Source organism: Schistocerca serialis, chromosome 4, assembly GCF_023864345.2.
Source record: "Schistocerca serialis cubense isolate TAMUIC-IGC-003099 chromosome 4, iqSchSeri2.2, whole genome shotgun sequence".
Classification (NCBI taxonomy): Eukaryota; Metazoa; Arthropoda; class Insecta; order Orthoptera; family Acrididae; genus Schistocerca; species Schistocerca serialis.
Window position 1 is genome coordinate 273,204,655 of NC_064641.1, and position 16,863 is coordinate 273,221,517.

General features: G+C 44.5%; 1 protein-coding gene across 5 annotated transcripts in view; it reads right to left on the reverse strand.

Annotated features, from left to right (window-relative positions):
* Positions 1-16,863, reverse strand: part of LOC126473831 (ATP-dependent translocase ABCB1-like) — a 272,239-nt gene that overhangs the window by 10,431 nt on the left and 244,945 nt on the right. For all 5 annotated transcript variants that reach the window (XM_050101157.1, XM_050101153.1, XM_050101154.1 and 2 more), the window contains 2 exons: positions 10,625-10,866; positions 4,486-4,645 (listed from right to left, as the gene is read on the reverse strand). In XM_050101157.1, coding sequence (XP_049957114.1) covers positions 4,486-4,645; positions 10,625-10,866 — 402 coding nt within the window. The remainder of the gene's footprint in view (positions 1-4,485; positions 4,646-10,624; positions 10,867-16,863) is intronic.

Here is a 16,863-nt window from a genome sequence, read left to right on the forward strand (position 1 = left end):
AGCCCATACTTTTTTCGTGCTCCGCTATCTTTAACTTGTTTCTTATTTTATGTCTATACAATTCAGAGAACTTTAACTTTTGTTGGTGGTAGGGGTTGGTGTGCCTTTAAAATTACATTTTGTGTGGCGGAAGTCATTACACCGAGCGATCTTCAGTGTTAAACAAGATAACCAAGTGCTTTCAGTCTGTAGTCACTGGTAAGTAAGGGTCGACTCATCTCTTCTCAGCCACAGAATTATGGAATCTACGTGTTGAAGATCTGACCAGTGACATGCTGTATAAGCCACTGTATGAGTTTGCAAGTGGACAAACGTCAGTAGCCTTCAACGGTGACAATGAAAGTGATGTGCTGGCACCGCATAATGTGGTGTGGATGTGGACAATGTGAAAAAAATCTTCAGCATAGTTAATGCATAAGATAGAATGACTTCGAAGGAGTTTAGAGTAGCTGTCATTGTAACGCTTCAAGGGCCTCAATGAGTTCGCCTACAGCAGGAACAAATGTAGCTCTGTGTATCAGCTGTTACAAACCATACGTCCCACAAGGTAGACAGGTAAAGGAAGCCGCACGTATACCTGTGAAAGGAATACCTAGAAGGTGTGCTTGTGTGATACAGTGAGACACTCCATCGTATCAAAGACGCCAGACATGTGGTGCTGGACTCAGGACGAGCAGTAATAAGGACTGTTTTCGTATGTGGTTTCATTGTGAAATCACAGAAAAAATACTCTACAACATTTTTACAGAAAACACTTACAGTTCTTTTCATTTGACACGTACTTTATTGTACTCGTGTTAAGAAAAAATCATTCTATCGTAGATTTCACTGCTGGTAGCGTTATGTGAAACATACCGGCAGCTATTGAACGCACTGGGTGTGACCGGCTGCAGATAGTAGCACATGTCGGAACGAATGACGCCTGCCGCTTGGGTTCTGAGGCCATCCTTGGTTCCTTCCGGCGGCTGGCTGATTTGGTGAAGACAACCAGCATCGCACGCGGAGTGCAAGCTGAGCTTAATATCTGCAGCATAGTGCCCAGAGTCGATCGCGGTCCTCTGGTTTGGAGCCGTGTGGAGGGTCTAAACCAGAGGCTCAGACGACTCTGCGACTATAATGGTTGCAAATTCATCGACCTCCGTTATTGGGTGGAGAACTGTAGGGCCCTCCTAGACAGGTCAGGCGTGCACTACACACCGGAAGCAGCTACTAGGGTAGCAGAGTACGCGTGGCGTGCACACGGGGGTTTTTTAGGTTAGAGGGACCCCCCATTGGGCGAAACGATAAAATACCTGACGGCTTACCAGAGAGGACATTATCATCGTTGATAAAGAACGTCCGTCCTCAGAGACCAAAAACAGGAAAAGTTAACGTAATATTGGTAAACTGCAGGAGTATCCAGGGCAAGGTTCCTGAATTAGTATCTCTTATTGAAGGAAATAGTGCGCATATAGTATTAGGAACGGAAAGTTGGTTAAAACCGGAAGTGAACAGTAACGAAATCCTAGACACAGAATGGAATATATACCGCAAGGATAGGATAAACGCCAATGGTGGAGGAGTATTTATAGCAGTAAAGAATTCAATAATATCCAGTGAAGTTATTAGCGAATGCGAATGTGAAATAATCTGGGTTAAGTTAAGTATCAAAGGTGGGTCAGATATGATAGTCGGATGCTTCTATAGACCACCTGCATCAGCAACCGTAGTAGTTGAGCGCCTCAGAGAGAACCTGCAGAACGTCGTGAAGAAGTTTCGTGATCATACTATTGTAATAGGGGGAGACTTCAATCTACCAGGTATAGAATGGGATAGTCACACAATCAGAACTGGAGCCAGGGACAGAGACTCTTGTGACATTATCCTGACTGCCTTGTCCGAGAATTACTTCGAGCAGATAGTTAGAGAACCAACTCGTGAAGCTAACGTTTTAGACCTCATAGCAACAAATAGACCGGAACTTTTCGACTCCGTGAATGTAGAAGAGGGTATCAGTGATCATAAGTCAGTGGTTGCATCAATGACTACAAGTGTAATAAGAAATGCCAAGAAAGGAAGGAAAATATATTTGCTTAACAAGAGTGATAGGGCACAAATCGCAGAATATCTGAGTGACCACCATCAAACGTTCATTTCTGAGGAAGAGGATGTGGAACAAAAATGGAAAAAATTCAGAAACATCGTCCAGTACGCCTTAGATAAGTTCGTACCGACTAAGGTCCAAAGCGAGGGGAAAGATCCACCGTGGTATAACAATCATGTACGAAAGGTACTACGGAAACAAAGAAAGCTTCATCATAGGTTTAAGAGTAGTCGAATCATAGCTGATAAGGAAAAGCTGAACGAAGCGAAAAAGAGCGTAAAGAGAGCAATGAGAGAAGCATTCAACGAATTCGAACATAAAACATTGGCAAACAATCTAAACAAGAACCCTAAAAAGTTTTGGTCATATGTAAAATCGGTAAGCGGATCTAAATCCCCTATTCAGTCACTCGTTGACCACGATGGAACCGAAACAGAGGACGACCGAAGAAAGGCAGAAATACTGAATTCAGTGTTCCGAAACTGTTTCACTGCGGAAAATCGTAACACGGTCCCTGACTTCGCCAAAATGGAAAATATTGAAATAAACGATATCGGAATTGAAAAACAACTGCTATCACTTAGTAGCGGAAAAGCATCCGGACCAGACGAGATACCCTTAAGATTCTACAGTGATTATGCTAAAGAACTTGCCCCCTTTCTATCAGCAATTTATCGTAGATCGCTGGAAGAACGTAAAGTACCTAGCGACTGGAAGAAAGCGCAGGTCGTTCCCATTTTCAAGAAGGGTCATAAATCAGATGCGAATAATTATAGGCCTATTTCGCTTACGTCAATCTGTTGTAGAATAATGGAACATGTTTTGTGTTCTCGTATTATGACGTTCTTAGATAATACAAATCTCCTTCATCATAACCAACATGGATTCCGCAAACAGAGATCATGTGAAACTCAGCTCGCCCTATTTGCCCAAGAAATTCACAGTGCCGTAGACACTGGCGAGCAGATTGATGCCGTATTCCTGGACTTCAGGAAGGCATTTGATACGGTTCCGCACTTACGTTTAGTGAAAAAAATACGAGCTTACGGAATATCGGACCAGGTTTGTGATTGGATTCAGGATTTCCTAGAAGAAAGAACACAACATGTCATTCTTAACGGTTCAAAATCTGCAGATGTAGAGGTAATTTCGGGAGTACCGCAGGGAAGCGTGATAGGACCTTTATTGTTTACAATATACATAAATGACTTAGTTGACAACATCGGTAGCTCCGTGAGGCTATTTGCAGATGACACGGTTGTCTACAAGAAAGTAGCAACATCAGAAGACTCGTACGTACTCCAGGAGGACCTGCAGAGGATTAATGCATGGTGCGACAGCTGGCAGCTTTCCCTAAACGTAGATAAATGTAATATAATGCGCATACATAGGGGCAGAAATCCATTCCAGTACGATTATGCCATAGGTGGTAAATCATTGGAAGCGGTAACGACCGTAAAATACTTAGGAGTTACTATCCGGAGCGATCTGAAGTGGAATGATCACATAAAACAAATAGTGGGAAAAGCAGGCGCCAGGTTGAGATTCATAGGAAGAATTCTAAGAAAATGTGACTCATCGACGAAAGAAGTAGCTTACAAAACGCTTGTTCGTCCGATTCTTGAGTATTGCTCATCAGTATGGGACCCTTACCAGGTTGGATTAATAGAAGAGATAGACATGATCCAGCGAAAAGCAGCGCGATTCGTCATGGGGACATTTAGTCAGCGCGAGAGCGTTACGGAGATGCTGAACAAGCTCCAGTGGCGGACACTTCAAGAAAGGCGTTACGCAATACGGAGAGGTTTATTATCGAAATTACGAGAGAGCACATTCCGGGAAGAGATGGGCAACATATTACTACCGCCCACATATATCTCGCGTAATGATCACAACGAAAAGATCCGAGAAATTAGAGCAAATACGGAGACTTACAAGCAGTCGTTCTTCCCACGCACAATTCGTGAATGGAACACGGAAGGGGGGATCAGATAGTGGTACAATAAGTACCCTCCGCCACACACCGTAAGGTGGCTCGCGGAGTATAGATGTAGATGTAGATGTAGATAAGAAGGTTTGTGTTGAAAAAAGGAAAAAAATCTTAAACATGGCTGCGAAACAGCAACTGTGTAAATCTGACAACCGTTACAAAACAACTGGTTGTTAGTCCTTGACCTAGGTTTCGATATTTCTAAAAATATCTACATCATGTGATGTAACAAGGCCGACTCCTTCTGAAGAAGATATTTTTAGAAATGTCGAAATCTAGGTGAAGGGCTAATAAACCGTTGTTTTGCAACTAGTTGGGTCAATTTTTCAACCCCTTCAGAAAAAGAAAACAACTTACAACGTAGACAAGGCTTATGAACTTCCAGATGGTGTCTTTATGTATTCATGCTTACCCATCCATCGTGCGACGCTCCGTCCGGATCTGCGATCTTCGGCTGCCGGTTCACCAAGTACACGATTTTAGACGCGCCAGTGAGTCCTTTCCTGAAGTTCGGTGCGAATGACAGCGCGCCGGCGATCATCATAGAACCAAGGATTAATGATTCCACAACTCTGGAAAACGAAACGGAGATAGGTTATAATTATCCGTGAATAGTGATTCTGATCTTTAATAGAGCGAACAGTGGTGTGCTAGACATCTCAATGTCTGGTTCGTAGCAAAATCTGTAAATCAAAGGCCTCCGTAGAGTTTCTGCATTTATGTTCGAGCTAATCTCAGGAACCGGAATTTTGATACAGTTTACATTAATAGATAGACTGATTTACGAGGAAGGTTTGTGTACATAATTTATAAATATTTCGTTCTAAATGGTGAACTATGATGAATTAAAGTCCCCTATTGTCGTGAAAACGATGCCACTGCCATCTAGCGGTGAATGGCAGAACTCGTTGGAATTATCCATACATGTAGTCAAATTAAATCGGGTGATGCTGAGGGGATTAGATTAGGAAATGAGACACTTAAAGTAGTAAAGGAGTTTTGCTATTTAGGGAGTAGAATAACTGATGATGGTCGAAGTAGAGAAGATATAAAATGTAGACTGGCAATGGCAAGGAAATCGTTTCTGAAGAAGAGAAATTTGTTAACATCGAGTATAGATTTAAATGTCAGGAAGTCGTTTCTGAAAGTATTTGTATGGAGTGTAGCGATGTATGGAAGTGAAACATGGACGATAACCAGTTTGGAGAAGAAGAGAATAGAAGCTTTCGAAATGTGGTGCTACAGAAGAATGCTGAAGATAAGGTGGGTAGATCACGTAACTAATGAGGAGGTATTGAATAGGATTGGGGAGAAGAGAAGTTTGTGGCACAACTTGACTAGAAGAAGGGATCGGTTGGTAGGACATGTTTTGAGGTATCAAGGGATCACAAATTTAGCATTGGAGGGCAGCGTGGAGGGTAAAAATCGTAGAGGGAGACCAAGAGATCAGTACACTAAGCAGATTCAGAAGGATGTAGGTTGCAGTAGGTACTGGGAGATGAAGAAGCTTGCACAGGATAGAGTAACATGGAGAGCTGCATCAAACCAGTCTCAGGACTGAAGACCACAACAACAACAACAATTGTCAAGTTCCCCCACCACGTTTTTTATTTATTTTTTTGTTTGATCTGTGTGAAGGCTAATCTGAGAAACTGATACAGGTAATTTGATACAGTTTTTTCACTTGAATTACCATTATGCCAGCAAGTCGTTTGCTCATAGATACTTAGTGCTGCTCGTGCGAAGCCGCTGGTTACACTTGAAACAGAAGATGGTACAATTGAGTCGCTACACGGGTTGGTCGGAAACAATTTACAAAACTTGCAAAGGTGTTGCAGTGTAGATTGTGCTGAGAAATAACTGCCCAGGAAAACATTCTATACGTCGCATTGGTTCCGATGTAATTAGTATTAACATTAGTCAAACAGGTCGTAAAGTGCGCCCTGTGTTTCTCACCAACCTGCAAAGGTCTGCTTGGCGAAATATATCAGCAAGTCTGGAACCTACTTCGGTACACAATTTGATTACTTCATGACGAGAATCGAGTCAGTAATTAGAGATAACCTACGTTACAAGATTGGCGCACTAGTCATAAAAAATGATGGATTCTTCGTGAAACTGGTACACGGAGGCGTTAAATCATTAAAACGACGTGCAGGATCTGTAATTTAGCCCTCACCATAAACAGATTGAATGTATTGTGTGTAAATAAGCAGAGACTCAACCACTACCAACAATAACAACCGGAAAATGTGTAGGACTTTTCATCTTTAGCGGTATACGGTGGATAACCACATAAAATTAGTCGCAAGAAATGGATTATCTAGAATGAGATTCTTGGAAGAACCGTAAGGAAATGTAATTCACCAAATGGCTCTGAGCACTATGGGACTTAACATCTATGGTCATCAGTCCCCTAGAACTTAGAACTACTTAAACCTAACTAACCTACGGGCATCACACAACACCCAGTCATCACGAGGCAGAGAAAATCCCTGACCCCGCCGGGAATCGAACTCGGGAACCCGGGCGGGGGAAGCGAGAACGCTACCGCACGACCACGAGCTGCGGACGTGTAATTCACCCACGAGAGAGACAGCCTAAAACAATTGTTCGGCCAATTCCTGAGTACTGTTCGTCAGACTAATTAAAAGAGGAAGCAGAAATAAACCAAAGAATAGCGGCGCGTTTCGTCACTGTTTCGTTTAGTAAGCACTGTAGCGTTAAGTACATTCAATCAAATTCTTGTGGTAGACGCTAAAAGGAAGAAGAGCGTAACGGACAGGTATACCATTAACATTTCGAGAGTGCACGTATAAAGGAAAACCAAGCAACAGATAAAAAGCACCATGAGGTAGAAAATAAGAACTCGAGCTCCTTCGGAGGCTTATATATTAAATTCCTTGGGATCTGACATTTAAAATTCAAAATTTTAATATTCTCGAGACAAGTTCTGTCCGCAGGTTGCCTCCACAGTGCTCCGCCTCCATGGCGACAGCAAATCGTTTTAAAGTCTCTCACACAAAAATCACATAACAATTCAGAAATTCACATATAGTATATAGTGTTTCTAATAATGTCAGAAATTTGTTCTTGATTTTGGTTAGGGCCAGTTTCAGATAAATTTTCCTGAAACGGGTGAATGTTTCAGTCTGAGATATGGTTTACAACGTATCACGCCATATTTCCAAAGCTACTGAACTGACTAAAATACTTTTTCCGGCGACTAAAGAGAGACCTCGCCGGACAACGGATCCTTAAAAATTTGCGTATTGAATTGCTTGACTAAGACTATGAAACATACTTGTATGGTTACGATGTACGAGAGGAATTCAAAAAACTAGTTACTCTCTATTATTGCTGGCCAGGTAACTTTTGTTGAGTGCTAACACGGATACATGTTACTATTTTTCAGTTGAGTCACCAAGCCTCTGCAAAGAACGGTCGGAAGATTCTGCCAGTCATTCAGTTCCTCGGCGGTAGAAATTTGCTCCTTGGTGGCGAAGCCTTTTGAGAACCGATATGTAAACGTCCTCGTTGTTAGAAAATGTCTTTCCTCGTGATGTTCTTCCAGCTCGCCTAAAAGATGGAAATTGCTTGGTGCAAGATCTCGTCTTCCCGATCAACATCACCCACTTCTGTGCAGCCTAGGTGAAATCGTTGGCACTCTTTCACTGCTACTGGAAGTTACATAGTATTTGGTCCAATAGTGCCAGAATTCCAGAGTCAGTATGTGTGTAAATTAAACTTTTTTCCCACAAGAATCAGTACTGTTCTGCGTACTTCAGCGGAGGATTACTTCTCCATTTACCGCACCATTACTCTTCCACACTATGATTCACCTGTTAATCGTACCGCAGGAGAATTGTGTCTGAAAGAAACTCGGAACATGTACTCGTACTCTCTTCTGACGGTGCGCCTCTTCTCATACCCAATGGTCTTAGTGGGTGCGATATGGGTAACTTACTTTCTGAAGCCCCTACGTATTATTTTTAATGTAGCAGTTCGCGCCTAAACACATTGCTGGTCATCAAAAATCACAAAATCAGGGAAAATACTTCATAATTTTACTTATTGAGAAAGTACAGTGTAGTGACTAGAATACGTGATTATCTTCGTAAGTGATTTGGGGGTATACAAAGTGCGAAAACTATTACAAAGAGATGCTACTTCTTGCAGCAACAATGCCTCTAACCTGGCTGACTATCGAGTCGAACTGAGCTTGGATGATGCCATGCTGTTTCACCTCTGTGCCTGAGTTCATCATTCACAACGGCTGGCGAGTGGTGGCGTTCTAGTCTCTTGGCAAACTTTACCAAGTGCTTTCAATAGATGAGAGAGAACTTGCTGATTAAGGCAGCAGTCGAACGCATTCTACGTCGCAGTGGGGCGGAACAGCATGAGAACAGTGCAGCCTAGTGTTATTTGAAAAACGATGACGCAGTAATCTCTAAGATACGTTGCAGCCACGGACCTCAGCACCAGAAACGAAACGGCTGTTGTCAAAATCATTGACCATGCGAATCAGAGGCTATCAGGATGTATGCCCAATGGCACCCCATACTATCAAGCCAGGCTTAACATAGCCTGTACTCCTCAGAGCCTATGCCCGTGGACACGTCTATTGTGACGTCTCAGAACCGAGACTCATTTCAAAGGCGGCGCGCTGCCAGTCCTGTGTCCAGTATTGTCGATGGGCGCAAAAGTGTCCGCAGCCACGTCAAGGGAAGCTGCAACAGTGGTCACCGAGCTGCGAGTGTTCCTGCAGACAAGACCATTTCCTGACTCAGGCTATTTTACGTTGCTATTGGATCCTTGACAGCAGAACAAACAACAAGTCTGTTCTCTCAGGCGCTAGTCACGTGGGGCTACTGAGATCGTGCATGTCGTTCAGTATGGCCTACCTGAACCTGTCATTTCCAATTTCGTGAGATCTCGAACAACGTAAGCAGGGATATGGGGAAACGATTAAACACAGTCTCGACAGGCCACAATCCTGCTATCGAATTTCGACACTTGCTGGTCGACCTTCCTTTTGTTTTGATTCATCGGTCGTGTTACTGGTTTGGTGTGGCACGGCACGCATTTCTCTTCTGCGCTAACCTCTTCATCTCACAGTAGCTCCTGACCCTATTTCCTCAATTATTTGTTGGAGTGTTCAGGTCTCTCTCTTCTCCTAAAATTTCTACCTTCTGAAGTTCCCTCTAATACTATGGAGGTTATTCCCTGAGACCTTACCACATATCCTATCGTCCGGTCCCTAGTTATTGTCAGTGTTTTCCATATGTTCCTTCTTTGGCCGGTTCAGCGGAAATCATTCGCACTCATTTACGAGTGCACCTGATTTTCAACATTGTTGTATTCCTCTATAGTACCACAAATCATACATTTCGATTGTCTTCTGTTCCGAACAATGCTGTGCTCCAAATGTACGTTCTCAGAAATTTCTCCCTCAAATTAAGGCTAATTTTTGATAGCAGTAGACTTTTCTTCGCCAGGAATGGCCTCTTTGTCTGTGCTAGGCTGCTTTTCACGTCTTCCTTCCTTCTCCGTCAGGGGTTATTTTATTTCCAAGTACCAGATTTCCTCATCTTCGTCTACTTCATTATCCCTGGTTCTAATGTTAAGTTTCTCGCTGTTCTCGTTTCTGCTACTTGTAATTACTTTCATCTTTCTTCTGTTTACTCACAATCCATATTCTGCACTCATTGGACTGGTCATTCCATCAAACAAATCCTGTAATTCTACTTCACGTTCATTGAGGATAGCAATATCATCAACGAATCTTGTCACTGATATTCTTTCACCCTGAACCTTACTTCTAGTTTTGTCGGTGTTTCTTCGGTGCATAGGTTGAGTAGTAGGGGCGAAAGACTGCATCCCTATCGTCCACCCTTTTTAATGCGAGCATTTCGTTCTTTGTTTTCTAATCTTATTGCCCCCTCTTGGTTATGGTACATATTGCATATTACCCATCCTTCCTTGCAGCTTACTTCTACTTATTTCAGAATTTCAAACATCTTGCAGCATTTTATAACATCGAAGGCTTTTTCTCGGTCGACGAATGCTACGAGCGTGTCTAGATTTTTCTTCACTCTTGCTTCCATTATCAACCGCAGTGTCAGAACTGCCTCTCAGGCGCTTTTGCCATTCCTAAAGCCAAACTGATTGTCATCTAGCTGACACTCAGTATCGTTTCCCATTCTTCTATATATTATGCTTGTGAGCAGCTTGGATGTATGAGCTGTTCAACTGATTGTGCGATAGTTTTTTTACACAAGATATAATACGATCTTCTCACTAACAGCCAACATTCAAGTGCAGTTTCTGAATGAGAAACTCACAGAGAAATCTGCTCTTCAGTGCAGAATGGAGGTGCTTTTATTCCTACCTGTTGCCTATGGTCACGCAGAAATGCTTTCTCTTGGCTGTCGAAGTTCGTATTACAGTTAATATCAGTCTGAAGTTTGTTGCATTCCGCTCTCATGAGGTAATTTAAATTGGCAGCAGCATATTTTGGAACATTTTTTTAGAGGAGTGCAAGTTCTTACTTGAAGACATCCTCGTAGGGCAGTCCGTCTGAGAGGATGAGGACCCCTCCGTAATACATGCAGGCGGCGTAGGTGAAGGTGCCGATGCTGCGTGCCAGGCTGAAGACTGCGGCGCGCACGTGCGTGTTCCTCTTGGCCCGTCGAAGCGCGGGCTGCAGCTCCGCCAGGTACTTGCCGTGGAACAGCCGCTCGCGACCCAGGCCGGCCACCGTGCGGATGTTGCTCACGGCCTCCACCGCCAACTGCAAACAATCACCTCAGCTCCATACTTTGCTTACCTCGACTTGTGTTTTAGTTAACAATAAAATTAATGAGCCGATAGATAATTACGCCACGGATAGCCCCTAGTCTTCCTTAGCGGCCAGTTTGTTTATCTAGGACTTCGAGTTGGAATATAGTCGTTTGGTATTGGCAGTACAATGGAGATATTTTGATGACCCCTGTAAGTAGATTGTACTTAGGTTCACTAGGCCCCTAGGCTGAACCAACTGCAAAACTATTCAACACAATTTATTAACGGCGCTATGAAGTGGGAGGTAATTCTAACATAGTGAAAGCAAGACATAAGAAAAATAAGGCACCTTCATTACGTTTGCTGACTTATTAAGCGTTCGCAAATGCAAATGGGGAGAAGATCTTCGAAATTCTCAAAAATAAAAAAGAAAGTAGAAGCCTTACAGAAAGACGGGCAATATACATTATGTAGGAGAACCACGAAGGAACAGTAACAATTGAAGAATAAAATCTTCTCGGTTTTCGAAGAAAATTCTCCAACTTTCGATGGCCATCCCCGCCATCGTTGTCAGCAGTAAAACTACTGACTGCCGGAGGCTTTTTTTTTTTTTTTTTGCTTTGTTGAAATTTCATTCCCCAGCCCCATATGGGGCGGGGAGGGGGGGGGGGGCGCTGGCAGCGGCATAATCCACCGCTCTTCAGTCGAGTGATACAGTTAATAAAAAGATGAAAACAAGACATATAAAAGGAGATAAAGGGGGACATAAGAACATAATAAGGAGAGAGAGTAGGGGTTAAAATATGCACTTACATTGAGATGTTGATGTGGGACACTTAAAAAAGTCCACATAAAGACAAAAACACAGTTGACGATTAGTGGAGCATGTAAAATACACTGCAGTCACACGCACAAATTAAAAGTTGGCAACAGTATTAAAGCACTCCTGAACGAAGACACGTTAAAACCACTACATGAGACAGAGCACACATGACGAAGAACAAAACGGCCAGGAGAGACCTGCCGAGAGAGGGGAGGCCTGAGTGGAGGGAAAAAGAGGGGAGAGGAAGGGTTAGAGGTGAGGGGAGCTGGAGGGGTGGAATGAAAAGAAAGGGGGATTGGGGGGCGCAGCAAGGGGCAGGAGACGAGTGGGGTGGGAGATGAATTGGGAAGGCAAGTTAGGAGAGAGTGCAGAGACAAAAACGGGTGCACTGGAAAGGGAGTGCGGTGGAGAGGAGGGAGGAAAAAACCGTTCAGGAGTAGGGAAGAAGAGGGGAGAGAATGCCCTGAGGAGTGGGAGGGGGGAAGGTGGGGTTAGAGTTGGTAGAAGGGGTAGAAACCAGGGCAAAGCTCGTCATCCAGGAGGGGTAGATGCTGGAAGTTGTGTTGGGAAAGGAGGTGGAGGGTGTGGAGATGGAGAGAGGGTGGGACACAGTGGTAAAGGTGTGGCAACAGGCTGGGGGTAGAGTGGATAGAAGACACTGGGAGGGGGGTGTCGAGACTGTGGATGATGTACAGGGTGCAGATGTGTTCGAGGAAAAGGAGAAGATGTGTGAAGGGGATGAGGTTATAGGGGATCCACATGGGGGATGCGAGGTGGATATGGAAGGCAAGGTGGAGTGCATGGTGTCCAAGGATTTGGAGAGCTCTATAGAATCTGAGAGGGACAGAAATCCAGGTGATGCTGTCGTCCAGTTAGACGGGAGATTCAGGAGGCAGAGTCGATTGGGGATTTGTGTTGGATCATAAGCAGATGGTGAGTCCAGATGAGGTGAAGGTCAGGGGTGAGGCTAAGGTATTTCAGCACAGGAGTGAGGTGGATAAGATGACGATAAATGGTGGGGTAAAAATCGTGGAGCCAGAAGGAGTGGGTGGTATGACCTTTGATGATTGCCTGGGTCTTGGAAGGGTTGATGACAAGGAGCCACTGGTTGCACCAAGATAGGAAGAGGTCTCAGAGGAGGGTTTGTTGGCGAGGGGTGGGACAGAGGTATCACTGCATTCAAGGACTGTGGGGAAAAGGGAGTAATCAAAATGGAGATCGTCAGGAATGGAGAAGACGTCAGAGAGGTGGGAAGTAAAATGGTTTGCCTTACTGGGGCTGTCTAGGAAGGGGCAGTTGTTGTGGAGAAGGGGATAATGTGGGGCAGGATGGCTCCAGTAAGGCAGTGGAAGGCAGACCAGTACTTGGAGGAGTTGGCAGGGAGGACAGAGTTGAGGCATGTACATGTCTGGGGCCAATCCTGGCTTTTCTTTGCTGTTAGGAGGTTTCGGATATGTCGTTATAATTTCCAGTGGCGGAGGAGTATATCCCAGTCATGGGTGCAGAGGAAGGAGTGGTAGAGCTTGTAGGATTCATGGAGAAGAAAGATGGCCTGTGGAGGAAGAGTAGGGCAGTGAGAGTGGATAAGCTTGGTAGGAACATAGGTCTCCATGGCGTCAGTGATGGTCTTCTGGAAGAAGAATGATGCATGGGTGATGTCAGTGATATGGGAAGGGTAAGGGGTGGCTTCCGACATGTGAGGTAATGGATTCCCAGCAGGCGTCCCTGTCAGTGCATTGGTAGTCATCATGGACGAACTTTGGTGGGGCAGCAGGGTCGGTAGGGGGGCAGGAGGGGGGGGGGTGATGAGCTGAGGAGATAGTGAGACGGACTGGGAGGTGGTCACTACCAATAGTGTTGGGGACATCTGTGGCGATACGACCAAGGAGGTTTGGGGATGTGAGGACGACATCCAGGGCAGAATTACTTTTGGGATGGGTGTGCTGTGGCAAGGGAATAAGGTCACCAAGGAGGGTGGCGAGGAACTGATGCCACCGCCGAAGGGTGGCAGGTACACGGCTGTGGATGTTGAGGTCTGTGGCAATCACATAGGTGGAGAAGGTGCAGTCAGCATGCAAGATGAAGTCGTAGGGGAGAGGAGCTGTGGGACGGACATAGACAGAGGCACAGGTGACAGTGAGGGGGGTAAAGATGCTGAGGATAAGGTGTTCAGTTGGGTCATTGAGCAGGGGTTGTGGCTGGGCAGGGATGTGCTTGAGGTTGTCAAAAGCGAGCCCACCTCGTGCGAGGGAAGGGGGTTGTCGGTACAGTGAAGGAGATAGGGAGAGGTTCGGAGGCTGGCACTGTTTTCTGCTTATATAGGTACGATTGCAGCCTCTGGCACCAATCAGAGGACCGAAACGAGGCGTGCGCTGAAGGTGAGTTGGGCTGCTCGTAGCAGCTCGGGTCTGCCACGAAACCGAGTGACCTCAGGTGGAGCGAGAGGCAGCCCCAGGTTTGAAATTGCCGCTCCCGCCACCCTACAAGCGTCAAGCATCCGTCTTCGCTTCCTTTCGACATCCAAAGCCCACCCCAACGCCCTACTAACTGTGTATTCTTGGTCTCCATTAAAATTGTTGCTGTTTATTCTCCTCTCAGCTGCCTCCTCTGTAGCGGAATCACAGTATTTTGATGCATGAGCCAAGACTCTCATGTTTTCAAACTGAATTTTGAGTTCGTTTGCTAGACAGTGCTAAGCTATGGCCGACTGGTCAAGCTCACTTTTTTTAATACGGCACTTTCCATCGTTACAACGCTCTGCAACTGTGCGAATTGTTTGACCTACATAGATGCTGCCGCATTCGCAAGGGACACCATACACACTGGGCACAAGAAGAGCTATTTCGTCTTTAACAAGGAGCAATATATCTCGTATCTCGGGGGCAGGCTGGAACACTGGTCTCAGTCCATGTCTCTGCACCACATGTCAAAACTAGCTGCTCATTGCCCACAGTAGGGCACCAAAGTCGTCGGCTTGGCTTCTTCTGCCGATTCACAAGGCGTCCTCCTTCGTTGACACCTCAGAGCGTTTGCCGTGCCTTCCTGTCTCTAAACACGTGTCTCAAGTGCTGCAAATCAGACTGTAGGTGGTCGTATTCAGAAATAATTTCTGCTCTGCGGATTAAAATTCGGGGTGAAAGAAGATCAATAATAAGATTCGCTGATGAAATTGCTATCCTTTATGAAAGCGCATACTGCATCGAATGAACAGTCCAATGATCATAGAATATGGTTTGAGAGTAAACCGAAGAAAGACAAAAGCAATGACGACTGGAAAAAAATAAGATTACCAATAAATTTAACATGTAAATTTGTGTCCACGGAGTAGAGGAAGTGATGAAGCTCTGCTATATTGGAAGCAAAATGACGGGCGAAGCACGGACATAAAAAGGAGACTAGCACAGGCAACGAAGACATTCCTGGCCAAAAGAAGTCTACCAGTATAAAACACTGGATTTAATTTGAGAAGAAATTTATGAGAATGTACGTTGGAGACAGCACTGTATGCTACTAAATCATGGACTATGGGAAAACAGGAAAAGAAGAGATTGGAAGCGTTTGAGATGTGGTGCTACAGAAGTGTGTTGAAAATAAGGTTGACTGAAAGGATAAGAAATGAGGTGGTTTTCCGCAGAATCGGAGAGAAAAGAAACGTGTGGAAAACACCTATGAGAAGGAGGGATAAGACTGCAGAACGTCAAGCAATAAGTTCCATAGGACTAGAGCCAATTTGAGTCACTTTTGAGATTTCATAGACCACAAGTATCCTGTATCAAATTCTTCGTCCCGAGTTCCTCTACATCCCTGTGCTGCATTGTAAACAGTTATTGTTTAGACTACCAGTATATATATTATTGGGTTGCGCACAAATACTTATCGTTTCCTTTAAGTCTAATAAACACATCAGAGACTTTAATCATCATTAATATATTCGCCTTCACCATTTACAACAATCTGCCGACACTGGGGTAATTTTTCGATTCCGCGACTCTAAAAGTCACGTGGTTTTTAGGCGGTGAACTCGTCGAGCCATGTTTGGAGCTCATTGTCATCCGTAAAACAAGTTCCTTGAAGGTTGTTCCATAGAGAGCGGACAGGATGAAAATCCGAGGACGCAAAATCAGGTGATTAAGGTAGGTGAGGGACGATTTCCCAGCCCAACTCCTTCATAATGTTTTTTGGCAGTCTAGCACAATGCGGGAAGATGTTATCGTTGAGTAACATCTTTTGTGGATGCGGAAAGATGCTGCTTTGTTTGGATTCAATCAGTTCTTCCTTTTCCTTATGTTAGCATAAAGACTCCATTTCGCGTCACCAGTAACGATACAGTATACGAATGGTCGGTGTTGTTCGCGAGCCAATTGACGAAAAGCAAGCAAAGTTGCACATGTAATTTTTATGATTTTGGCTTATAGCATGCCGTACCCCTACACCAGATTTTGGGACCTTCTCCACTGCAAGAAAATGTCGCACGATAGTGGCATGATCACAGTTTATCTCATTTGGCAGTTCTCTAGTACACTAACATGGGTCATTGTGGGTTAATGCATTTAAACGATCTTCATCAAACACCGAAGCTCTTGCTGAGCTTGGTGAGTCACCAGCGTCAAAATGGTCATCCTTAAAACAAGAAAACTATTTTCATACCGTGCTCTGTCCAATGTAATTATCCCCATGCATGGCGCAAGTGTTTCTGCCTGTGTCCACTGCTGTTACCCACCTTATGAACTCAAACACAAGAACACTTCGGAACTGTTCCGATTTCTTCGCTTGGTACTCCATTTTCTGGTGTCCACAGCTCCACCCACTATTTCGACATGACAAAATTACAGCAAGTAAACTCACATACAAACAGTGTAAGACAAATAAAAATAAAAATCGATGCATAAATATATAGCAACTGGAATACCATGCGTATGTAAGAGGAGCGTTCTTCAATATAATCTCCTGTTCAGTGGGACGGCCATACGCCACCTTACTCGCAGGGTCTGTAAGCGCGCATGGTGCTACTCAACGTGTCGACGTCGTGCTGCTTCAATAACCTCGGTGTCGTCCACGTAATGCTTTCCGCGGAGTGGATCCTTCATTGGACCAACGAGGTGGAAGTCGGAAGGTTCAAGATCCGGGCTGTAGGGTGGATAAGGAAGAACAGCACAATTTTTTTGTGAGCTCTTCTCGGATGCC